We start from the raw sequence: 25,134 nt of genomic DNA on the forward strand, positions 1-25,134 counted from the left end.
GTGCAGCACCATATCTCTCATCACTTTGTCTCTGTCATTGAACATCATTCTTTATTGAACTGGTAACATTGTTTGAATATGAAAAGGCCCTGTTGCCCTCAAGTGCCTTGAGACAATGTCAGTTGCGTTGCTGTGATGGAATTATATACATTTAATTGAATTGCAATTTGAAACGCTTATCAATGTACCTTAGGATCTCATTTAATTTCTCATTTAATTTGAACTAATTTCTCAGTAGCAGTTTGGCTAAAGCTGTGTCATTTTCAGATGAAGTGTTTGATAAGTAAACAGTTGCCCATAAATAGGAAGGGGAGAACAGCAGATGCAGTGTTACATATGAGTTTCATGACACGTGCCTGCTGCAGCAGGGTTTTGCCACAGTTGTTTATTCAGGAAAAAAATTCTAAATTCTGAATTAAGACTTCCATTTGTCATTTGCACCATCAAATCAGTTTCAGCTATCAGATGTGGATTTTTAAAAGCTTATCGATGGAAAAGAAAATAAAGGCAGATGCCATCTGCTTAGCACCAGTGATTGTGTATTGTGAGCAGTGCTGTGCAGTAGGAATGCTAGAGTTGACAACATGGTTTGGGTGTCTCCAGCTTCGCCCACAGACTCGGAGCAGATTCCGCCGGTGAGGGAGGTGAAAGTGGTGGACATCGGTATCAACACCTTCAAGCTGGCCTGGAAGAGGACGCCGGGGGTGTCGGGGTACAAGGTGTCCTGGAGCTCCTTCCATGGTACGCTGCAGACATGTGCACGGTCAGGGTTTATGACTCTACTATGAGATAGTGGATCTTCAATGCTCAGATGACATCAGAGACAGTCTCACATGAAGTGTAGTCATTCAGTTCAAAAAGTCTTAAAGTTCATGGAAGGAACTCTAACTTTGTTCCCTGGATCCCATATTAAGGGATAATGCTCCAGCATCCATCCATGAAGGGTTAATATCTCACTCACTTACTCTCTGTGGCGTGTGTGTGTGTGTGTGTGCGTGTGTGTGTGTGTGTGTGTGTGTGTGTGTGTGTGTGTGTGTGTGTGTGTGTGTGTATTCACTTCCACACTTTTTTATGTAATTACCACAATAAATCTCCCATAATCCTCACCGGCCACATAATCCTTGACCCCATCCTACCTGCAGCAGTACCGTCTAATATCTCTTCCTTTTAATTCATTGCCAGTTTAGGCATTCTGTTGGGTCACAATTGTGAGATTGTCCCTCTTCTGCCCTCTGCAGGTGGGGAGGAGAAAAGCCAGCTGGTCCCTGCCACCTCCACCTCTCTGACCGTCACGGGGCTGCAGGAGAGTTCGCCCTACAAACTCCAGGTGACGCCCATGCTGGGCGAGCGAGAGGGCAGCCCATTCATGCTCACTGCACGCACACGTGAGTCCACCTGACTACCTGGATAAAACTGACCTGAATTTTAGTCTTTAAAAACATATGTCCACTCTACTGTTGAATTGATGGGGCTATCTCAATGACTTATCATGCCTATCTAAAAGTGTCATTTAGTCACTCACTGGCTTGTCACTCTGTGTTGTAGTGGACATGCCCAAAGTGAATAACTTTGTCACCCTGGACTTGACGGACAACAGCACGGTCCTGAACTGGACGAGTGTGGCTGCGGCGTCCGGCTATCTGCTCTCCTGGAGGCACATCTCACGTAAGTTAGTGAGCTATCCCCGAGCCCTCTGCTCCAGCTCAGGAATAGGAGCAGTGAAGGGTCACTAAAGGAGGCGGTTCAGCCACGACAGAAAGCGGAAATTTACACAATGTCTGCCCACTCCATAACAGCCCCAGTGCGTGCATCAGGTTTTAGATGGTTGAGAAGGTCAAGGTGATTTGGAGTTTCAGTGCATGGTCAGTGGATAGCCCCTTGTGTTAGTCCGCCTCATGCAGTAAGTGTGTGGTTTTGCCCGGGGCCGTCGGCTCCGCTGTTACACTAATGGGGCTGTCCTTTGTGGGAGCATGAGTCTCGTCGGAGGAAATATCCCACACCTGATTCACACTGTCCATTTCCTCACTCCTGCACACACATCCACTCCTAAAACTTGACTTTTGCATCACACTTTTCAAAACTGACCTCAAATATTGACACTCTGTGCTTTACCTTTGGTTGCCTTATGATGAAGCTGAAATGTATAAATGTGCTAGACATCCCCTCATCTCTCAGTGACGGTGCACAGGTCTTGTGCTTCACTCCAACATCCACTGAATGAGGAATAGGTGCTGTGTTAGTGTTAAAGTCAGTGGGAAAGAAGCGGAGCAGCTCTACCATATCATACCTGTGAACATACCTGTGAACATACCTGTGATCATACCTGTGAACATACCTGTGATTATACCCGTGATTATACCTGTGATTATACCTGTGATCATACCTGTGATCATACCTGTGAACATACCTGTGAACATACCTGTGATCATACCTGTGAACATACCTGTGATCATACCTGTGATCTTACCTGTGAACATACCTGTGATCATACCTGTGATCTTACCTGTGAACATACCTGTGTCCACTCCCAGAGGTGGAGAGCACCACAGAGACCCTCCGTGCAGCCATCACTTCATATAAGATCTCGGACCTGCTGTACGGACGGACCTACGTGTTCAGCATACGTCCACTCTATGGAGAGGTGGAAGGACCGGTCACCACCATTCACCAAAGGATAGGTAATCCATAGGTGTCCAAGTGTATACTGTTTACTGTATACTGCATGCAGTATGCTTTCGTTCAGAGGTTTACATTTGTAGAGACACTCCAGAGCACTAGGCATGGTTATATGTTCATCATGTATTCATTGTAAAGTTAGTTGTTTGGACGTAACTCTAGCATCTGTTGTAGTGTAGATAGAGATGGAATTGGTTTCTGGTCTGTACTGTATGTCTGGCTTCTGTGGCTTTGTGGCATGTGCAGCATATATTATAGATAAACTATTAGATATTAGATACACTAGTACTAGTATAGTATAGATATACTGCACATGCTATCAGGGCTCAGAATCATGGTTGGTGTGATGCGTCTGTCCACAGTTGGAAAACCTCGTCTGGTACCATTGCACACTCTGTCCATTACATCGGCCCCATCCCCCGTGAATGCCATCACTGCGTCCAGAACCACCAAAGGAAGTGCTGCTATGCCCCCTCGCACCACCGCCAGGAACACACGCACACCTGTGACCGCCAAGAATCCAGATTTCCTCGAGACAACTGCTCCTCCTGGGACAGGTGCTACACCCAAATGGATGCTATATGAATGCTACACATTAATAGATGATGACTTGTTTTGTGATTGTGCCGATTTGAAAGTAATATCTGAGTATGTGTGTTTATTGTGTACATGTGTGTGGCAGGATGTGGTAAGGTCAAGGCTGACATTGTGTTCCTGGTGGATGAGTCCTGGAGCATTGGATCCAACAACTTTGGGAAACTGAAGGATTTCCTCTTCCGGGTTGTGACCTATTTCCCATCTATTGGCCCTCAGGGCACACAGGTAACCAATCACTAAACTTCAAACAATCCAAGTTTAATAATAACAATAACAACAACAACAACACGTTACATTTATATAGCGTTTTTCTCAACACTCAATAAACGTCGATATTTATGATTCTATTTTTCCGAAAGGGGTTGGATACTGTAAACTGCTCTGTGTATTTTGCCTTCAGATTGCAGTGGTGCATTACAGTGACAATCCAAGGATAGAGTTCAATCTGAATGACTACAAAGACCGCACCTCAGTGTTAAGAGCCCTCCGAGGAGTTCGCTATGGAGGAGGAAACACCAAAACAGGTGAACACATGCACACACACACATACACACATACACACACACACACTCACTCACACACACACACACACACACACACACACACACACACACACACACACACACACTCACTCACTCACTCACACACACACACACACACACACACACACACTCACTCACTCACACACACACACACACACACACACACACACACACACACACACACACACACACACACACACACATAAAGCGGTCAATCAATCTGAAAGGCTCTGACTCCCCATGTGCTTCTCAGGCCGAGGCATCAGCTACGTGCTGAAGGAGCTTTTCCACGAGTCGGTGGGCATGAGGCAGGACGTCCCCCACATCCTGGTGGTCATCACGGATGGCAGAGCTCAGGACAACGTGCTGCCTCCCGCCAGAATCGCACATGCCCTCGGTCAGTCCACAGTCCAGTCTCACCCAAACACAGTGATTGCTGTAGTAGTAAACTTGCTGCATGTGAAGAGGATTCGTTTTTCATTCTCTCACACTCATTCGAATGTCACTCTTAATTTTTTCCCAGAGTTGTAGCTAAAAGTGTAGATGTGCATTTATGCTTTTTTCATTCAAAGGTAAATCTACAAATGTAAAGGTGGATCATTTTCAGTGAGCACATTTCTTGCACAGATCATTTTACACTAATCATATGTGTACTCATACTGATTTTCTCTCTCGTTAACTTTACATAGCACACACATATGAACCAAAATACTTCCATTTGGCCATGGTCTTTTCACAGAACTTTAAAGATAAAATAAGCTTTACCTAGTTATTCAGATGGATAAATCAGGACATTGTCTGTTGCGTTACGTATGACTATATGATGTGGCATTGATGAGAAACATTTTGGAAGGAAAATGACTGTAACATAGCCTTACTGGTTTATTACCCATTTATAAGCATGTTATAGCCTCATTGCATCTTGTAACTCTGTCAGGCGACTTCCATGAATCCTTTTTTAAACTAGGTGTCAGTGTGTTAGCCATTGGTGTGGAACGGGCCGACATAGAGGAGCTACAGAACATGGCATATCCCACCAGCTACAAGAACGTCTTCTTGGCCAGCTCCTTCGACGACTTCCCCCACATCGAGCGGGAGTTCATAGCTAGCCTCTGCAGTAAGGCACTGATGTCCGAATTCAAGCAGCATGATGATGAGGTATAGATGAGATGACCCATGTATTTGTTTTACATAACATGAACATGTTTTTAAAAGCACGTTAAAACTGTCCTATGGAAAGACAAAACAAGTTTTAGTTTTAAAGTGGAAGTTATTGTTGAATCAACAGGTGTCGTTATAAATGTTATGTTTCTATTGCAATTTACCTGCACATTATTGGTTATTTTTATTGCTATAGACTGAAAAATTAGGTATGTAAAGTGTGTCTTGAATTGTTTTTAAGAATAAAATGGAGTGGTAGTTATTGTAAATCACACCAGCAGCAAGGTCTGTAAAATCATTTAAAAAAATATTAAATTTAGTTTAATTTTCTCTGAAACCATGCAATGCCCTTTAAAATGTATGAAGGGCCATTAATTTGGAAAAACTCCCTTAATTGGTTGGTACGTGATCGGTAAGCCCTTAATTATCTCTGAATTTAAAAACATTCTCCAATATATTCAGTCACATTGTCCATAAAAATGAGGGTTGTTAGTTTACAGAGCAGCACCGATAGACTTATACTGTGGTTTGAAGTCCAACTTACCACATTTGTATGGTCAAAAGAGGATAACCCTGGACCAGGCACAAAAACTCAAAGGGCTGGCCTCCTGTATGGAGATTACGCCTAGTCCTAGACTTAAAACTCATCTTTAGTAGAGATCTCTATGTCTCTATTCTATGTCTAGAAGTGCTTCTAGTCTATAACTAGAACTTATAATATGAAATATAACGACTTGCTATAGTCATAATGCCAAATAGGCATGGTGTGTTGAACCACCATGGTGTGTGTGCATATTGAGTGTATTAATAGTACAGTTAATTAAATTCAGTCTGCACAGCTGGACACCCCTACTGGAGACCCAGAGGGTTTGGCCAAGCCAGAGGGACCCTGCCCATCCAGCTGTACCAAGGTACAGTGACCCCAACTCATCATGCCCATTAGCATCACACTCTTCCTGTCTCCAGCGTGCCCATTCAGACCCATAGATCTGAAGCCTGATTGACCCCTAATGTCATTGTTTGTGTTTGCAGGGTCAAAAGGGTGAAAAGGTAAATTACAGTGATATTCTGCTTTCTCCTTCTCATTCTCTTTCTTTCTATTTCTCTCTGTGATTTTCAATTGACCTTTCCGATTTAAAGTTTGTAAACACTTCATTACTTTCTGTTAACTTTTAACCTTTTTGTTGTCCTTCATCTGTTCACCCTTTGTGCAGGGAGATGGCTTTGGACCGGGTGGACTGGTACGTCAAAACTTCATCATTTGGCCAGTCCATTAACTCATTCATGATTCCCCTGCTTCAATTATTCATCCATTCATTCCATTGAAAGAGCCCCTGCAGAATTACACACACCAAGCTCATTTTCTGACTTCATTTGCACAGAGATTGAAGCCGGTGCCCGGAGAGTACGACCCCTTCAATCTCAACGCCAAGGGGGAAAAGGGAGAGAGGGTAAGTGGAAAAGTACCTGCAGGGTGCGGGAACCTATCTCTGTGCAATCCACTCCGTGATACCGTATTCAATATGTATTTGCTTACCATCGAGCTAATTGCTTTTTGAATTCATTCCTTGTTTGATTAGCCCTGGTAATGAGTTTATCAGTTTGACAGTTTGGTTCTCATTTGGGGATGGGATAAAAGGGATTTAAGAGAGTCATTAGTTTTTGCGACACCTACTGTTGTCCTTTGCGCTGTTTGTTATTTGTTCTATTCTTTTTAAGTCGCCTCGCTGTGAACCATGAAAGGCAGCGCCTCTATCAAAGTCAGAGAGCGGCTGCCACTGTAGAGGACCGGGTGACAGGCTCCCCCTAATGAGCTCACACATGGCATCTGCTTTTGTCTTGGAAAGCCGATAGCTTTCTCCTCCCCTTACAACGACTGTGCTATAAGGCTCAAGAGATGTGGCTCAAAAGACTGACTGGACTGGATTTGTTGGCATATTTGTCTATTTTTTTCTTTGGTCCGTGATTTTTTGCTGAGTCTGAAAATTTTTGGACAGGGACCTCCTGGAACAGATGGTGTTCCCGGGTTGCCGGGACGACCTGGAAGGACTGGACCACCTGGTTCGGCTGGACAGAGGGTAAAACACTGACCTACATACAGAAGCACCTGTCTGCACAGTCAATGTGTTCACACCTTTGTCATGAATTTATTTATTTACAAACTTTTGGCTCATTACATTGACACACTGAATCAGACTTCTATTCCACCAAATTGCATTGAGCATCTAGCTACTTGTAAAATTGCCAGAGTGAAATTCATGTCCGTATTTCTCTGTCTGTTTCAGGGTCCAGCTGGAGTCCCCGGGGACATTGTGAGGACTCATCCTATTCACTATAGACCCTTTCAACAATAAAAACAAAAACAATGCTTAACCCATTTACTCATTTACTCTAATGCCTGCTAAAAACGCCTATAGAATCCTATGGCATTCTAGACTAAATAACCTTATTTCCTGAGGGTTTTCTGAAAACATACTAAAAATTGTCAACGTCTACCAAAATGTAATATCTAAGCCTCTGTAGCACCTAGAAACATGAAATAAAAAGCATGCTGCGCTACGCAGCATCCAGCGGGAGGGTCAATGTTGCGCTACACAGCATCCAGCGGGTGGGTCAATGTTGCGTCATGCAGCATCCAGCGCGAATGGGTTAAACATTCTATTTGGTTCCCAATCTACTTCCTCTGCATTAAGATAACATATGGAATGTTAAAACGGAAGCCTTGTGGGGCCAACTATGATGCTGATAATGGAACTCTCTTGAAAGGGTCTATAGTGTCCCCATTTCAATTCACTCACACACACTCACGTGTTATGTTACACATCCCCATTTAAATGAATGAGATGCCCGCACTCTGCTATTACTCCCATATGTTTAGTGTGATATGTTACTGTACACATCCCCATTTACCATGCACGCAGAGCTCTGATTGCAGGTTAATTATGCATGGCCTACACACTTCATCTAGCAGTGCATTAAGTCAAGACACTGTGCCATAATTAGCCATTCATTCTTTCACTCACTCGTTCATTCAGTTAACACTAATGTGTGTGTGTGTGTGTGTGTGTGTGTGTGTGTGTGTGTGTGTGTGTGTGTGTGTGTGTGTGTGTGTGTGTGTGTGTGTGTGTGTTCACCTCGTAGGGACCTCCTGGTATAGGAGGACAGAAGGGCCAGAGAGGAGAAAGGGTGAGTTCAGCCAGCTGTATCATTATTCATGCCTACACGTGTTGTGTATTCAATTACATGGCGGAGGTGACGGATGCCCTGTGCTTGACCCGTGTCCACATCGCTCGTTTGTTTGGAATTGTCATGTGACTCAACGGCTTGATGTTACAGGGTGGTGTCATTGTTTTTTTCCACAGGGAGAGCCGGGATACGTGGTCGGGAACATGGACGTGGTGCCCGGGCGTAAAGGAGAACCTGGATCCTCTGCAAGTAGCTTATACTTCCTATAGATGTACTGTACTGTATAGATGAATGAATAAGATATACGTGAACACTCCAAATGTTCTCTGACTCACCTTTTGACATAGAATACAGATTCTAGACAGCAGTTGTGATGAAATTGAAAGGATATTTGGAGAAATACCTAGGTTTCAGCTTCTTGCCAGAGTATGAACTCTGATTTCTTACCAACTAGTAGTATTAGTTTTAAACGTACTACGCCATGTAATTGATGTTCTCAATTAAAGTATCTCAGTTGTGATAATAATGTATAATTACAGGTATTAATTTAGCAGACACTGTTGTCCAAAGTGACTTACATTATCAACTATTACAAGGGATTACATTGTAACGGTGGCAACCCCAGATAGTGTTTTGTTCAGGCGCCAGGCAGGCTTTTAATCCTGCCACTATCTTAATAAAACCACCGTCAGCTATTTTAAATAATAATAAAAAAAATGTTGTTAGTTTAAGAGTTCACAGTAGCACTGTAGCGCTCATTTACTGAAAGCAACTTGGGGTTAAGTGCCTTGCACGCTAGCCCTGCTCCTAGACCATTACACTACCACCGCCCCAAATACCACACTCAATAAACCATAAAAAAATAAGCTATTTTATTTGAGCATCATACTTATTGTCTACTGTTTACCCGTTTGGGTCTGGTGAAACATTGCCTTCTGTCTCTCACAGGGCCCCCAGGGTCCTCCAGGGGTACCGGGGGTGTCAGGGCCTCCAGGCCTCCCCGGCCAGCCCGGTCCTCCCGGGACTCCAGGAGCTTCAGTCAAAGTAAGGGAGAGATATCAGTGCATCAGCACTGTGCATCTAATGTGCAGATCTGAGCTGCCGTATCTGGGACGTGTGTTCATATGCTTTCTTTGTGGCTGTTTCAGGGGGATGCAGGAGTGGCAGGTCCTAAGGTAATACTGTATATAGTGCTGTTGTTCTCTTTATCTTTATAACCTGATTCACCTGATTGATTAATTACCCACTATGTGGATACTGTTTTTTAGAATTGATTTAGATTAAGTTTTATTTAGTATAATTTGTATTTTAGTATATTTAGTATATTCTTTATCTTCTACAGTCCGTATTGCTTAGTTGTGTTTTTTATATTATATACTTTTAATTACTTTTTCTGCTGTTAGTGAATGTGTGTGTGTATGTTGTCTGTATGCTACTGTGACCTTGAATTTCCCCTAGGGATAAATAAAGTATCTATCTGAATACGGATGTATCTGTTTTGCCTTTATAAAAACTCTCACATGTAATTAAGACACTTTGTGTCCTTGTCAGGGACTGCGGGGGAAAGCAGGTCCTAAAGGAGACCAGGGAGAGCCTGGTTCTAAAGTAAGCAGTCTTATTAGGACACTCTAGCATTAAACCTTACATCAGCGGGATAGCACTGTGCTTAAGCTGCTACCCAGATGTATGGAATGTAACATACTGTACTGAGGAAATGGTGCTTTTGCTCAAAGAAATGCATGGATAATATCAGAATTTCAATCGATTGTTTACATTTAGCATTTTCTTCTTATATCCTTTCCATTTTGCTTCCCACTAAGGGTCAGACTGGTCTACCTGGTCCGATTGGTGTTGCTGGAATCCCGGGACTTTCTGGACAAAAAGGAGAAAAGGTGATCCATGCAGTAACCACACTGAGTTAGCAATGAGATAGCATCAGTGAGGGATCATGATAATGGATGGTCATGGTTTTCCTATAGGGAGAAGAGGGCATTGGGACTCAGGGTGTGCAGGGACCAAAGGGAACTCAAGGGGAGAAGGTAGGTGCAGTACACCTTATTGCAGTGAGGTATCCATGCTTTAAATTTCAATAATTGGATAGAGCTACAGTAATAAAAATGAACCCAATTGAAATTCCGAGCACTTCCACTTCTGAAATGATGAACCATGTCTTCTCTTAGGGAGAAATTGGTCAATCTGGTCCTGTAGGCGCAAAGGTAAGTTGATTGTAGATGGCTTACAGGCTGTGCTTCTGTTCAGAAAGTGCTTGTTGTGTTCGCGTGCTCACTGCCCTATCTGTCATGCTATTCCAAGGGTGAGCCCGGAAATCAGGGGATCCAGGGAATTTTTGGTCCCCGGGTATGTTTTAACTATTGAAATTATTTTTCTTTATAAAATACTCACTTTCTACCCTTTAGGTTAAACATCTAATTGTTTGCTATTAAAGTCATCTATTACGATTTGGATGGAGAACTAATATGCCAGTAATAGCTTAATAATGTTTCTATTGTAGATATTTGAGTTCATCTTGCTCCTCTCCTAGTTCCTAGTTCCTAGTGTCTTTAGAGTCATGTGTGATTTTCCCTCCACAAACAGGGGAAAAGGGGCCTGAAAGGAGACCAGGGGGAGAAGGTGAGATAATCCCACGTGCCTCGGCATAATCCCACGTGCCTCGGCATAATCCCACGTGCCTCGGCATAATCCCACATGCCTCGGCATAATCCCACGTGCCTCGGCATAATCCCACGTGCCTCGGCATAATCCCACATGCCTCGGCATAATCCCACGTGCCTCGGCATAATCCCATATCTGCTCACACCCTTTCCTTTCAGCACACATGCAATTTCTATAGGCATTCAAAGGGCTGTATGTGTGTAGAAATCAACCATAAAAGAGAGGAATCCATTTCTTTCCATGCCATGTGATGGTGCTGGTCTGTCCACCGTGGGTGTGGAGAGATGGTTATAATTAGCCACAGATCCATACCCTCCAGCTCCAGGCCTTCTGTTGTTCTGCGCGGTTCTGGTCTCTCCAGTGCGGCTGTCCGCTGTCTGCATCATTAGTGCGCTACGAAGGGAATTGATGGGAAGCAGAGGATGCGTCAGAGGACAGTGGGAATTGATTGGCTGGTGGAGCCAGGCCCTTTGGAGTAAAGATAACTCTGAGTTGTGGGAGAGAGAGAAAAAAAAAAGAATAAAGATTAAATGTCTTGTGAAGAAGAGATGTTTTTTTCCCCCACAGCAGAGCAAAGTAGTGTGGGTCACCAGTGACCAGTGTTATGTTTTCTGGGCTTGAGTGCCTCTCAACAGAAATTCCCCAATTAGTTGTGTACAATAGCCAGCGGTGTGCATTGTTATCATTTGCCAGACAGTGACTCATCAACAGTGCTTAGCAGAAGCCACATCTGCATATGAAATACTCCAGTAGACAGATAATTATTGAAAAGAAGCTCAGCGTACAGTACAAATGATTTAGTAGTTTTGATAAGACTGGAGAAATGCAAACAGAACTCTTCTCTAGTGATGGCAGAGCATAGTGATTGGATAGTATTATGGTCTGGTATAGTATTGCTTACAGTTTGCAGGCATCTTATTGCACTGAGCACTTTGCCCTATTGAGATGAGTCTGCTTGTTTACCATGCCCATGAGGGGTTTCTCTGAACACCATGTTTTGTCTCTCCAGGGTGCACGAGGGGAGATCGGGCCTACTGGACCTCACGGCATTCAGGTTAGTAGCAATTCATGTCTCACACACATAACCCAGTCTACCGCACCCCACAACAAAATGGCCAGTGATCTCCATTCAGCTCAACAAAGTATACATCGAAGAACTACATTTCATCTTTATTTCTCTCTCTCTCTCTCTCTCATCTCATCTCATCTCACATGCACCCTTCCACTCATACACTCACACAAGCACTTACTCATATTCACACACTTATTTCAGTAGCCCTTCAACTTTCTCTCTTGCTTTTCATAGATGTGTGATTAAACCTGTGGGTTATTAATACGGACAGTGGGTGGGTGCGTCCCTGGGGAAATTAAGGCCTGTGATCAGTGCAGAGGAGGCCGCCTCCGCCCCTCACCACCGACCAGCCATGGATTTTAGCCCCAGGTTGAGGCTGATACCTGCCTCTCTGGATCCTCATTAATTAAATTGTGCTTTTTTTAACGCTCTTTTTAAACCTCCCCTCAAAGTGAAAAAAACAAAAAAAACACTCACCTAGATGGACTCTAAGCCTGAATGCATTAGAATGAATCTAAAGTTTAAAGTCCACTATTCACTTGGTGTTAGGATTATAAAGATGTGATGGCTCAACTGTGGTCAGTTAAGTACCCGCTGTAGATTACTCTTAAGTTTCCCACTGTGTGTGCGCTCATTTAAAAAGGCTTCATGAGGGGTTGGAGAAAGAGTGTGTCTTGGTTGGTTAGTGTGATCATTAACACTGTCATGACCCACTGAGTTCTGAAATAAGGTGTCAGAGGTGGACTAAGAGGCATTGATTGGGTGCTTGACTGGGTGCTTAGAATGAACAAACTGCAGATAAATTAAGCTGATGCAGATCTCAGGTGTGAATGAAACAAACTAAACATCTGGAGTGGTGATCACGTCTTTGATTAACTGAAATAAAATATCCTGTAATTTCTCCATGCAGATATAAGCCCATCGTTTACTAACCTTATGCAATGAAGTATTAGTGAATGATCATTCTATTCTATGTCATATTTATATTTTTGCTCATATATTGTGAAATAATGTCTGTCCTCATGTAGGGCTTGCAAGGACTTGTTGGACCTAAAGGTGATGAGGTAAGGTGGAGTGCTTTTTGAAGATGCTACAAATGCTTGGTCATTAATGACTACAGAGGTAGGTAGAGGTAGGTTTGCATCTGGCTATATTTTGTCTTGCTGGCTATGTTGTTCTGCATGTCTAATGCCATTGTTTCCTTTTAAAGGGACAACAAGGAGCCCCAGGCGACCCAGCTAAAGGGGTAAGACATAAAATGAGGGTTATTTTTTGACAGTGTGATACAGTTAAATTGCTTATTATTGACATTATGTCTGCATTAATGTCATCCTTAAACAGGTTCTTGGACCCCCTGGGAAAAAGGGAGTACGGGTAAGGTACTCAATGTCACTACTGTAACTTTCTGTGTAGAGTGAAATTCACTTGTAGGAGAGTGTAATCAATTGTAAAATTCACTCTTTCGCTTAATTATATGCACACAACCACATGTTTTCTTTGTGAACAATGGAAAGCAACCTCTGGCATGTATTTGGAAGCAATTGGAGTCTACTGTGGAATTAGCCCTGTGGATTGTACTAAGAACAACATGTATGTGTTATAATCACAGTCTTCCTGTATGTCATGCACTTCAGTGCTTCTGTTGTGATGTGATGTGATGGTGTTAAATGCATGTCCTGTGCGCTCTGACAGGGGGACCTTGGGCCTGTAGGGCCTGCTGGCCCACAGGGCATAAAGGGAGAGCAAGGTGACAAAGGAGTGAAGGTGCGTAGGTATTTCACTAGATTAGATTTTCAGACGTCTGACCACTCTAATAGTACTGCAATACAACAATGAACAGAGTCTGGATAGCCACAGGTTTTCATTGATTGGTCAGTCCATTGCGTCATGTCAGACATGGACTAATACTATGTTGTGTTCTGGAGTTTGTTGTTGGTCTTTACTGAGTATCATTTTGCTTGTGGCTCTCTGCAGGGTGGCCCTGGCTTTGGTATCCCAGGACAGCCTGGTCCGAAAGGGGACACTGGAGAGAGGGTATATGCTGTTGGACTCTGGAGGGAGTGGGGCTTTTTTTTTCTCAGATACTGATAAAGTGATGATGAGAACCTCTTTGCCCTAAATAAATAAATGTTCTTATGCACCATTGGTTTTCTCAGGGTAATGTTGGGCTGTCAGGGAAACCAGGAATCAAGGTAAGTGAGTCTACGTTCTTCATAGTTCTACACTCTTGGTTTTTGTTGTAGCCGAGTGGTTGTCACTACCTCCTGTGAGGAAGCCTGACCTTTCTGTCCCAGGGCAATGATGGCTCTAAGGGGGAGAAAGGCACCATTGGATTCCCGGGCAACCCAGGAGCCCCTGGACTAAGAGGTAAAGATGTAAGTAAGATCCGAAGGGGCTGCTACTGTGGTACTCCTCCCTGCCTGTGTGAGAGAGAAGAAATAATCAAGTAAATATGAGACAAGCTGAAGGGCGCTATGGCTTGTCTACATAAATTCTGTTTCTTTGACATTTTAGGGTGAATCAGGACCTAAAGGGGATATGGGACTTAAGGTAAGTTGAATTATAGACCTGGATGGACACACACGGAGACACACACACACACACACACTAACTGAACACTAGCACTAACTATACTCCCATATCATCTCTTTGTTACATGCATGCACTCTCTCAGATACACAAGCACAAATACACATAATGTCTTCACATGAAAGTGAACATTTAAACAACAAACTTTTATAAGGTCATGCAATTAAAATGTTCACATTTGGCAATAGGGATGGAAAAGAAAATAATCACCTGGGGTTTGTTTCCCTTGGAACAATGCCAAATAATGAACCTGTTATTAAAAGGAGATTTTAAATATATATATTAGAGCAAATCTTTATCCTCTAATCTCTTTAAACTCCCCCAACCTGTTGCAGCACCCACACACTATAGAAGAATGAGTGAGCCCTATCTCTGCTCTGCTTGGTTTACTTCCAACAACGTGTGTAACCTCCAGAGTGTGTTGTGTGAGTGAGCAGAGCTGGCCTAATTATCTTGATGTGATTGTTACTGACCGATACCCTTCTCCTGCAGGGTGACCTAGGGGTTCCGGGCGAGCCGGGAGAGAGGGGCATCAGGGTAAGGAGATCCTCCCGTACTCTAGAAAATGTTCTCACAGAGTGTGGATGTGTACATGACATGAATCAGCAGCACAGAGCGCGCAGGGCTTCTGAAACAAACAAGGCTCCAGACAAGATAATGTGAGCATCCCAGACAACCCAGTCAGGCTCCAAGCCACACTCCCTACTGCTGTTTAGCTTTGCTTTGCTGTGTACTTTGTTACCTTAGTCTAGTTGGTCTGGAAATATGCCAAGATACTCAGGGCCTCAAATGAATCCCAGAACAGCTGTTTGCCCATGTTTGGGAAGAATACAGTATGCTCGTCATGCAATAGCATTAATTATGCTACAGGGATGTTGTTTGTGGTCATCATTGGCTGTGTTACATGAGCAGAGTCACTTTGTCCACTCTGTCCTTTGTCCACTCTTGTCCTCCATTGCTGTGAGGACAGGCGGTAGTTCAAGCATGAGCTCATCCTGATATCCACCCACTCACCCTGCTGCTCTGTTCCTGTTCTCATGTTCTCCTGTTCTCCGGTTCTCCTGTTCTCCTGTTGTCATGTTCTCATGTTCTCCTGTTCTCATGTTCTCCTGTTCTCCGGTTCTCCTGTTCTCCGGTTCTCCTGTTCTCATGTTCTCCGGTTCTCCTGTTCTCATCTCCTTTGATGTAGGGCCCACTAGGTCTGCCCGGGCGGCCAGGAGATCCGGGAGAGAAGGGCGAGTTGGGGAAGATCGGCCTGCCGGTGAGAAATGAATATCTGGCCTTAACACAACCCCCTTCACCACAGCTCACACACTGTGCATCGATTCAAGGACACTCTTTTTGTGAATTAATGAAGTGAATGTAGTCTAGCTGCACAGCAAGCGCAGCTGCATGGATCATCCATCACTTTCCCATCATACTGCTGCGAATGTGTAAGTTTGTGGTCATTGAGTATTGATGTGTTTCAGGGCCCAGAGGGACCCAAAGGTGAACGAGGAGAGCCGGTACGCTTCATTCTCTCTACTTTTAACCTGCAGCAATCCCATAGACGTTACATTGTGTCTATAATAGTTTTCACCCTTCATATTTCCAGTAGTTTTATTAGTTATAATGAAAACAATAAGTGAGTCATTCAGAGCTTAAAGATTGACTTAATATGTGATACAGGGTTAGAAATAGATATGAAGGTTGGTTTATTTAACTTGCAAGTGGGAGTATATCATGTTTGATTTTATTCTTTATTGGTGTTTCATCTATGTCACGCTCCACAGGGGAAGCCGGGACCACCTGGAATAACTCATGTGAGTTAAGTAGATGAACTACTTTGCATGTGGTAACATGTTGATATGACAGGATGAAAGTGTTAACATGTTGATATGACAGGATGAAAGTGTTAACATGTTGATATGACAGGATGCAAGTGTTAACATGTTGATATGACAGGATGAAAGTGTTGATAATATTTTTTACACCGCAGTTGACCTCATCTAACGACAACGTCCTGTCCAGAGTTATCAAGGTGACACCAGTAATGCATCAAGAATTACAGAATTACAGCATTGCATTGTCATGCATGATATCTAATCTCTCTCTTTCTCTTTCTCTCTCTCTCTCTCTCTCTCTCTCTCTCTCTCTCTCTCTCTCTCTCTCTCTCTCTCTCTCTGTGTGTGTGTGTGTGTGTTTTAACAGGGAGAGCCTGGAGATCCAGGTCTACCAGGCCCGAGGGGTGATCTTGGACCAATGGCAAGTGTCTGTCTCTGCCTCTCCATTCTGTTTTTTTTTTTCTTTTTTTCTTTTTTTTATTGCAAACACCATTGACATTACAGAAAATGCAACACTACAACGACATGCACAAGAATACTACATCAGACAAACAGATGTACATTACACAAACACATACTGTAACTTAACAAGACATCACATTGACATGGCTTATTAACACAACATAACATTAATAACAGAAAGGCTAAGGATGATTTGCGTCCAGGATGATTACAGATATGATTATCAGGGATGAAATTGATGACCGGAATGACAAGAAGGGGGGATGGGGGGGTGCGGATGGTAGCTCTGAGAGTGTGAATGAGGTTGTGTTGGGATGGGGGTGTGGGTGGGGGTAAGGGGTAGTGAGTGTGTGAGGATGTATGTGTGTGTGTGTGTGTGTGTGTGTGTGTGTGTGTGTGTGTGTGTGTGTGTGTGTGTGTGTGTGTGTGTGTGTGTGTGTGCATATGTGTAAGGTTGACTTGCTGTTGGGCCAGGAGGAGAGAAGCTGGAACACAGAGAGGGAGGGTTTCAGAGGAGGAGTTGTAATTATTCTGTTAAAGATGAGTGTAATAATAAGAATAACTGATTGCCTGACTGATTGACAACCTGGGCACCCATTAATGGCCACAGTTCCACCCAGCCCCCACAGTCCTCTCCATTCTGTTTAATTGACTCTCTGGCCTGTTCTGTGTGCCATTCACACCCTCTCTCTCTCTCTCTCTCTCTCTGCCAATCTCCTCACCAGCATTTGCTCCCTCTTTCATCATCTGTTTCTCCGTCTCCACAGGGTCCTGAAGGAAAGCCTGGACCTCCTGGCAAATCACTGGTACGTGTATGGTGTCCGATAGCATTGATAGGATTAATGTTGAATGTGATCACATCCGTTGGGGCTTGAGATCCAATATCAGGTCCATGGTGGGCTTTAAAATGCAAGTGTGCCCTCCTCACAGGGCGGGTCCGGCACTGGGAGTGATGGACTGGATGGGCTACCAGGCACACCAGGATCCAAGGTGCAGTCTTTTCAGCACACGCACACACACATACAGCACACACACACACACACACACACACACACACACACATACACGCATGCACGCTCACATGCACAGATGGAACTAAAACTATGTAAATGAATGTTATTCACGAAGAGTGTTAGGATCTTGATGTTTTTTGCTCCAGGTGCTGCATGAATATGTGAATAAGAAGGCAAAAAGCCTGAGCTAGTTTGGCTCTATTAAAAATTCCACTGCCAACCTGACTTTTTTGATATATCCCCCCCCCCCTCAGGGCGAAGCAGGGGGGAAAGGAGAGCCTGGACCGGTGAGCTCACTCGCTCGCATGCTCACACCTCCATATCAAGACTTACATCTGCCCTACCGCATGTCATTACACTGATGATTCATACTACACTCTCCCTTCCCTATGTGTGTGTGCGTGTGCGTGTGCGTGTGTGCGTGTGTGTGTGTGTGTGTAGCGAAGCGAATGAGTAAACGGAGTTAGTTTGCTGCTTTGCAGGAGGTGTGCGTCTCAGCCAGGAAGAATCAGTCATCGTTAGCACAATATGGGCTAATTGCTCTCTCTCTCATTACTCATATCCGGAGGGTAGGCTCTTTCATGGCGCATCCCCGGCGCTTTTGCAAAAGACATCTGATTGAAGCACAGCCATTTTTAGCCATTAAAGAGTACAGTAGCTGACCTTAGCTGTCAAAATACTGCTGTTCTGGCTGCCATAGTACGTATGTATGTGCAATTGAATGTGTGCTTTGTGAATGTCGATGGCTGTGTATGTGTGTCTGTTCGTCGGTGTATGCCTACATGTATGTATAGTATGTTTGTACACTATGTTCAGTGTGTGTGGGAGGGTTCGTGGCGGGGTGGGAGTGCGAGTGTGTTCACCCTTACGTTTGATATGTGTTTGTGTGAGCAGAAGGGAGACAAAGGCGAAGCCGGCCGAGTCGGAATAGCTGGGATGCCCGGGCTTCCTGGGACTCCTGTGAGTGTGAAAGCTTTATTGTTTCTTCACCTTCAAATACCAGGAACAAACATGGACCAGGACACTTAATAAGTGTAAATATAACGAGGTGTAAATGTAAAGCTTAGTCATTATCTACCCTGCAATTACATTCTTTCTTGTAACATCTACCTTCAATATTCAATCAGTCTTCATTCAGTCAGTTACTGATGCATCCTTTTTCTTTTGTGCTGTTTTTCCCTCTCTCTCTTCATGTCCTACCAATCCAGGGCAGACCAGGCATCGACGGCAAGCGAGGCATTGCAGGGAAAGATGTGAGTTCTCCACTGCATGTACTTTATGCTTCGTTTGGTGCATTTGATTTTCTGATCCTATCAGATCCTTTCCCAACAGTCACTCTGCTCATGCTCCTTTTCTCCAGGGTGAACAGGGAGCCAGAGGGGATGATGGGAAGAAGGTATGTATAGGCCTGTCGCGATATTCAATAAATCAATTAATCGCATGATAATTAAAATTAGCTCGATAATTTTTCTGGCCACGATAAATGCCATTTGCATGCTTGTTTGTTTTCCTCGTCTCTCTCTCCCTCTCGGGTCCTTAGAGTAACCATGAGTGAACCCTCATGTCAGTCACTTGTCAGTCGCATGGTGTGTGGGGAGGCGGAACTACTGGCGTAGCCTACCACAGAGTGCAGCTAAAGAGCCGCGTGAGAAGTATACCGGTAGGCACTAAGCAGAGAGAAAGCTAGTTGCGAGTTCGAATAGGCTATGCCTATTCGAGACAAAAAATATGGAATTGGTTTCTAAGCCAAACGCGACAGCTGCAGTGTGGGAGCATTTCGGATTTAAACCGAATGCCCGTGGTGAACCACTGAACGTGTACGAGTCGGTGTGTCGCATTTGTTGGAAAACAGTCGCAATTAAAAGCGGCAACACAACAAACATGCATATGCATCTAAAACACAATCATCCGCTGCAGTTTTCCCAGTTGGGGAAAAAAAACACAACAAGTGCCGTCTTCCTCTTCCCGAGGAAAATTCTCAGAACGACAATATTATCGCTTATCGCAATAATTTCTGAGACAATTTATCGTCAAGCAAAATTTGTTATCGTGACAGGCCTAGGTATGTAGTGTTAGCTTGGAGATATGTTGGCGCATGCTAGCTGATCTTGTCACACTCATATTACCTATTGTGTACATTGCATGTTAATATGTAGTATAATGCAGAGTTATGATGCATCTGCATTGGTATCTGTAACTAAGTAGTGTTCGGTTACTAGTGCATGAAGGAATACTACTGTTTCACTTTTTATGTGTTTGTAGGGTGACAAGGGTGAGCCTGGTGCAGAGGTAAGATGTTTAAAGGCATCCTATGCAAGTTTTTTACCTTAAAGGTACAGTCAGTGATCATACGTGATTCAAGCCCATAAAATGTTTTGTCACATTCGGCAATCATTTCCTAACGATCTGCTAGCTGCCCATTCTGTGAGTACACTGTAAAAAAGCCGGTCTCCGTAGGCAGCCCAGGCTCCGAAAACTTGAAACAAACAAAGCGGGGGCAGCCTGTCCCCCAAACAAAAACAAAACCCATTGTGGAGTTTCTCTGAGAATACTGAATGGAGGGGTGAGCTACCTCTCTTGTGTGTTTGGTTTGGTCCTTGGTTAAAATGTAATGTATGTTGTTTTGGACAAAGGCTATGAAACGATAAACACAAACACAAACATAAACATAAACAAATGTGATCTTTCATATAACAGCTTTGAAGTCATTTGATGGTAAACAAACTTGTAATAGGGAGAATAGAACACCTTTTGCAGCCATAGCCTGCCTATCTATGGAGAACCAGCCTTGCAACTTCGCTCTCCCCCAACCCAGAGAATCACAAATTGCTGTATGCCAATTGTTTGTATTATATTTGTATGAAATCGTATAATATTTCCTTGTTCACCGACACGCCTGTTCGGAGATTATCTTTGCCGGTTGGTAAACAAATCCACATGCACTATTTCCAGAGGAAAGGAATGAGTGGTATTTACAACAGTTGTGTAAAATAGAATTACTCCGTCACTGTTAGGTCCAGGAGCAAAAAAAAAACAGGGATACATTGTTGCATTGGATACCTTTAACATGAGTATCTTGTTAGCGTGTCCCAGCCTTTGCTCACGTTAACACCATTGTGCTGTGGCTGCACTGCTCAGGGTCCAGTGGGACGCAAAGGGGACACGGGGCCTCCAGGCCCGCCGGTTGTCATCAAGGTGTCAGACGAGGTAAGGCCCCCTCCCATCACATCCTCTGCCCTTAAACACACGCAAATGTGTCAAGAAGTCTTTGTGGCCAGACTGAGTGTGTGTGTGTTGTCAGTCTTCTCTCTGAGATACGTGTAGTGATCTCTGTAATAGTTAATATGCACTATGCCATATAACAGCCATATAATGTCACTTAAAATCCACCGTGTATCATTACTGAAGGTTGAGTTTGAATGGCTTTGCTGATTGTTTTGTATGTATTGGTTGATGATTGCTTTTGGATGTCTTCTCCAGGGTGCCTCTGTAGATGATATAAGGAAGGCTTTCCCCATGCCCATGGGTCCTCCTGGGGTGATGGTGAGTTGGCCTACAGCATAGATAGAGCATACTCTCATATACCAATCAATCATTAGCAGTGAGGCACTGCATAGCATGTAGTTTGCCACTTCCAAACTGTAATTTCAGTTAGGCCTTGACCTTATGTGTCCATGTGGTGTTAAGAGATGAAGTGGTTTCATTTGAATGCTGCTGACCCGCAGTGGTCAGTGAAGGGTTACTGTAACCATGTGCTCACCGTGCAAATGCTGTTCTCTCTGACTCTGATTTTCTCCTTCTCTTTTGCTTCCTCTCTTCTTCTCTTATCGTTCTCCCTTGTTTTCTTTCCCTTGTATGTAGGGTCCCCCAGGTATGAAGGTGAGAGAGTCATTTGTTCTTTCATTAGATGTGGAGTAAAGTCTGATTCTAAGTCTTATTCTAAGACCTAATGCATGTCCGCTGTGCTTACAGGGCGATCGAGGTGACGAGGGCCATAAGGGTGAAAAGGTGAGTGTCACATCCTCAAGGTGTCGCTGTGGAATGGCAGAATTGAGCATGTGTTTATATTGACAAAAAGCTTCAGTAATACAGTACACATTGATACAAAAGAATGATAATTTCTGTTTGTGATGTTCTGATGACCTTATATGTCTTAACACAGGGAAGTGCTGGAGAACCTGGGAAAACACTTGAAATGCGGGTATTTTGGGATTACCAGAACAAAACAAATACGTATATCTCCCCTGTGGGTTTAATGAAGTCAGAACTGACTGTGCTTCTTTTGAATACTCTCCAAGGACATTGAAGTTCTCTTTGAATCCTATGGCATCCGGGTAAGATTCAGATTTAGTCACCATTTTACTACCATTCCATCATTTAACCAAGATAACCTATAGAGTACAAATTGTTACATTCAAAATGTTAGTGCTCACCTACAAAAACTCCATTTCCCAGCTGCCCCTGCTGAAGGCATTGATTGACAGGTTGCTGCAGGATGGGATGGAGGAGCTACTGCACGAGTTCAGCACTAACAGGAGGGCCAAGGGTGACAGGAAGGAGCCCAGCTCTAACATCATCACAGAGTACACGGTAACAGGATTTAAAGTTCTCAGGCACCGTGCTGGAATTCAGGTGTGGGCAGTTTGTTTAAAATTTGAAAATACTATTACGTAGTGACTTCAAAAACTTCTCATAGCATCAGGCACAGACGGAATTTTCTGAGCTGTAAACCCTGCAGAAGGCCCAGGGGTCTAGATCTCCCACAACAACAACACACCTGCTAAAATGCAATGAAAGCATATGGGATCTCCCACAACAATACTCCTGTTAATCTGCTATGAAAGCAGAACATCTCCCACAGCATCATCCCTGCTAAAATCCAATGAAAGCATATTTATCCAAAGAATATTGCCACACACTTTTTTATGCTTTCATAGAAGCACACAAACACACACACATACACACACGCTTGAAGACAACATTAAATCTGTATGTTAACGTATTTATTTGATGTTAAATCTTATTGAGATATCAATGTAATACATCATAACAGTGGTAATGATAATAATGTAATAATGATTTAATATTATTTGGTCAGTTGAAGGGCATCTGAGCAGTTGAAGGACAGTAGATGTTGCTTGATAGTAGATGTCTCTTGGCTGTCCACAATGATGTAAGGCCTGTCTTGATCCCCATGCTCTAGCCACCTGTCCACCTTCACAAAGCCCAGCCACCCAGGAGCATTGACAAGATATTGATTAAAAAAGACAGTAATTATAATTCTGATTATAATCAATTAATCAATCAATTAATGAATCAATCAATTGTTTTTATATTTGTATTCTTGGTACGGTTCCAATTGAATGCTATAGTTAGTCACCCAACGAAGATTACATTTGACAAAGATTATAGTCTTACTATAATTAGAGGTGTTCCCATGCTCATTTGTTAGGTCAAGCAATCAGGTGGTCAAGGCCCCATTCAGCTGGGAAATGGTAACTGGAGCCAGGGCCAGCTGTGACAACAACAACAACAACAACAACAATTCTTGAGTCAAACATGCAGCAACATTCAACATATTTTCTCAATATCAGCATCAGTTAACACAATTTAAGAACAATGGCAGATGAAGAAAATGCTGGTTTCCTGTACATGAGTTGAGCCTAGTTACACTACAAGATAACTTCAGTCAGAATCTCCATTGAAAATGTAGTTATAATTAAAAACTAAATAACTAGGCTATTAACTAATAACTTGAATAACTAAAAGCTTTTTACTTACAGTATATTTTGGGCATTTTGCTGCAAAGCACAGGCCCATCTTGCTCTGTCATTTCCCGCCACATCTGGCCATAGGCCACAACCCAGCCTGTTAGAAAAAAATGGAAAAAGGTTAACTGTGTGTGGACATAAATAAGCAGTTTATGGCCTATCTATGCTATTCCCATAAAAGTTCAACTGTGGACATAAGTTAGCAGTTTGAGGTCTATGCTATTTGCATTCTTACTTGCTGGTTCACCAGACTCAGTCTCCTCCATGTTTGCCCTCTCACTGACTGGTCCCTCCTTGTACTCTGATGACCTCTGCTCCTCCATCAGGTTGTCAAGGGCCCATTCAGCCGGGAAATGGTAGCTGGAACCAGAACCGGCTGTGACGACAACAACAACAACGTTTGAGTCAAACAGGCAGCGACATTCAACATTGACACATTTTATCAATATCAACATCAGTGTCAATTTACGCAATTTAAGGATATTTTAACACAATGTCAGATGACCACAGTGCCATTTCCTGTTTATGGACTGAGCTTAGTCCTGCACTACAAGACAACTTCAATTAAGATTTCCATTGGAAAAATAACTAATAATGGAATAACTAAAAACATTACAGTACATTACTTACCGTATATGATTGGCATGTTGCTGCAAAGCACAGTAATTTCCCGCCACATTTGGCCATTGGCCACAACCCAGCCTGTTAGAAACGGTTTGAAAAAGGTTAACTGTGGACAATAAGCAGTTTATGGTCAATTCTATGCCCATAAAAGCTAAACTGCGGGCATCAGTTTGTAGCTTGAGGTTTATGCTATTCTTACTTGCTGGTTCAGCAAGCTGAAGATCTGGTTCACCAGACTGAAGATCCTCCTCAGCCAGCGTATCCTCCATATTCGCCTTCTCACTGGCTGGTTCAGTAGGCCAAAGATCCTTGCCAGCCTGAGTGTCCTCCATGTTTAGGCCATCAATGCTGTTTTGTCCCCTCCCACTCTGGAGCACCCAGTTTGGCTTACGCCTCACTTGAAAAGCCCGTAGAGAAGACTGCAGTCTTTCTTTGAGTTCTCCAGGAGCTCCATCTTCCTGCACCCTTTTCTCAGCAGTGTCCACGTTAGCCTTTTTAACGTTAGCTGAGTGGTTTCTCTTGGTCAACCTTGTGTTCAGCCCAGATGACAGATGTTTCTTTAGGTCTCTCTCTTTCTCCGACTTGATCTTGGCCATTGTGGAGTTGCGACAGATCCTATAATTCTTGGTCCTCTGTAGTGTTCTACTTGGTCTGAGCCGGTCTCGGATGGTGTTGAAGATGGCTCTCATGGCTTCCATGAAGCAGCCACCTCCATCTTCAAATAGGCTTCTATTTGGTCTAAAGATGTTTAGAATAGACTCCTCTTTAGTCCTTTTGTAGTAATGCATGAGGAAAGACTGAATTAACAATATCAAACAATTATGAAGTGCAGAATTGCCAGCAGAAAGCTCTCTCTGTGTTATCTTTGGTGCAACCAGGTCAAACTGATACAGTGTTCTTCCTCAGTGTTCTACTTTGCGCTAGGTAGAATGTCCAGAAGATTCC

General features: G+C 43.4%; 1 protein-coding gene across 1 annotated transcript in view; it reads left to right on the forward strand.

Moving 5' to 3' along the window:
• col7a1l (collagen type VII alpha 1-like) overlaps positions 1–25,134 on the forward strand; it is an 80,670-nt gene that overhangs the window by 32,428 nt on the left and 23,108 nt on the right. The window contains exons 17-70 of the mRNA XM_076297510.1: positions 604–741; positions 1,239–1,385; positions 1,546–1,665; positions 2,532–2,678; positions 3,039–3,233; positions 3,359–3,498; positions 3,674–3,797; positions 4,069–4,212; positions 4,783–4,973; positions 5,807–5,887; positions 6,009–6,026; positions 6,191–6,217; positions 6,359–6,427; positions 6,974–7,054; positions 7,262–7,288; positions 8,118–8,162; positions 8,339–8,407; positions 9,111–9,206; positions 9,311–9,337; positions 9,714–9,767; positions 9,983–10,054; positions 10,142–10,201; positions 10,343–10,378; positions 10,476–10,520; positions 10,758–10,793; positions 11,845–11,889; positions 12,936–12,971; positions 13,118–13,153; positions 13,249–13,281; positions 13,600–13,671; positions 13,882–13,941; positions 14,064–14,099; positions 14,202–14,282; positions 14,422–14,457; positions 14,989–15,033; positions 15,686–15,757; positions 15,966–16,001; positions 16,269–16,298; positions 16,475–16,516; positions 16,687–16,740; positions 17,549–17,587; positions 17,712–17,771; positions 18,049–18,081; positions 18,689–18,754; positions 19,003–19,047; positions 19,155–19,190; positions 20,057–20,083; positions 20,933–21,001; positions 21,275–21,337; positions 21,656–21,673; positions 21,767–21,802; positions 21,957–21,995; positions 22,093–22,128; positions 22,250–22,384. Of these exons, the coding sequence (XP_076153625.1) occupies positions 604–741; positions 1,239–1,385; positions 1,546–1,665; positions 2,532–2,678; positions 3,039–3,233; positions 3,359–3,498; positions 3,674–3,797; positions 4,069–4,212; positions 4,783–4,973; positions 5,807–5,887; positions 6,009–6,026; positions 6,191–6,217; positions 6,359–6,427; positions 6,974–7,054; positions 7,262–7,288; positions 8,118–8,162; positions 8,339–8,407; positions 9,111–9,206; positions 9,311–9,337; positions 9,714–9,767; positions 9,983–10,054; positions 10,142–10,201; positions 10,343–10,378; positions 10,476–10,520; positions 10,758–10,793; positions 11,845–11,889; positions 12,936–12,971; positions 13,118–13,153; positions 13,249–13,281; positions 13,600–13,671; positions 13,882–13,941; positions 14,064–14,099; positions 14,202–14,282; positions 14,422–14,457; positions 14,989–15,033; positions 15,686–15,757; positions 15,966–16,001; positions 16,269–16,298; positions 16,475–16,516; positions 16,687–16,740; positions 17,549–17,587; positions 17,712–17,771; positions 18,049–18,081; positions 18,689–18,754; positions 19,003–19,047; positions 19,155–19,190; positions 20,057–20,083; positions 20,933–21,001; positions 21,275–21,337; positions 21,656–21,673; positions 21,767–21,802; positions 21,957–21,995; positions 22,093–22,128; positions 22,250–22,384 (3,605 nt within the window). The remainder of the gene's footprint in view (positions 1–603; positions 742–1,238; positions 1,386–1,545; positions 1,666–2,531; positions 2,679–3,038; positions 3,234–3,358; positions 3,499–3,673; positions 3,798–4,068; positions 4,213–4,782; positions 4,974–5,806; positions 5,888–6,008; positions 6,027–6,190; positions 6,218–6,358; positions 6,428–6,973; positions 7,055–7,261; positions 7,289–8,117; positions 8,163–8,338; positions 8,408–9,110; positions 9,207–9,310; positions 9,338–9,713; positions 9,768–9,982; positions 10,055–10,141; positions 10,202–10,342; positions 10,379–10,475; positions 10,521–10,757; positions 10,794–11,844; positions 11,890–12,935; positions 12,972–13,117; positions 13,154–13,248; positions 13,282–13,599; positions 13,672–13,881; positions 13,942–14,063; positions 14,100–14,201; positions 14,283–14,421; positions 14,458–14,988; positions 15,034–15,685; positions 15,758–15,965; positions 16,002–16,268; positions 16,299–16,474; positions 16,517–16,686; positions 16,741–17,548; positions 17,588–17,711; positions 17,772–18,048; positions 18,082–18,688; positions 18,755–19,002; positions 19,048–19,154; positions 19,191–20,056; positions 20,084–20,932; positions 21,002–21,274; positions 21,338–21,655; positions 21,674–21,766; positions 21,803–21,956; positions 21,996–22,092; positions 22,129–22,249; positions 22,385–25,134) is intronic.

The sequence above is a fragment of the Alosa pseudoharengus genome, unplaced genomic scaffold (assembly GCF_046254945.1).
Source record: "Alosa pseudoharengus isolate Yale_2024_CS ecotype anadromous, Long Island Sound unplaced genomic scaffold, YU_APseudo_1.1 YU_APseudo_1.1_scf_20, whole genome shotgun sequence".
Taxonomy (NCBI): domain Eukaryota; kingdom Metazoa; phylum Chordata; class Actinopteri; order Clupeiformes; family Clupeidae; genus Alosa; species Alosa pseudoharengus.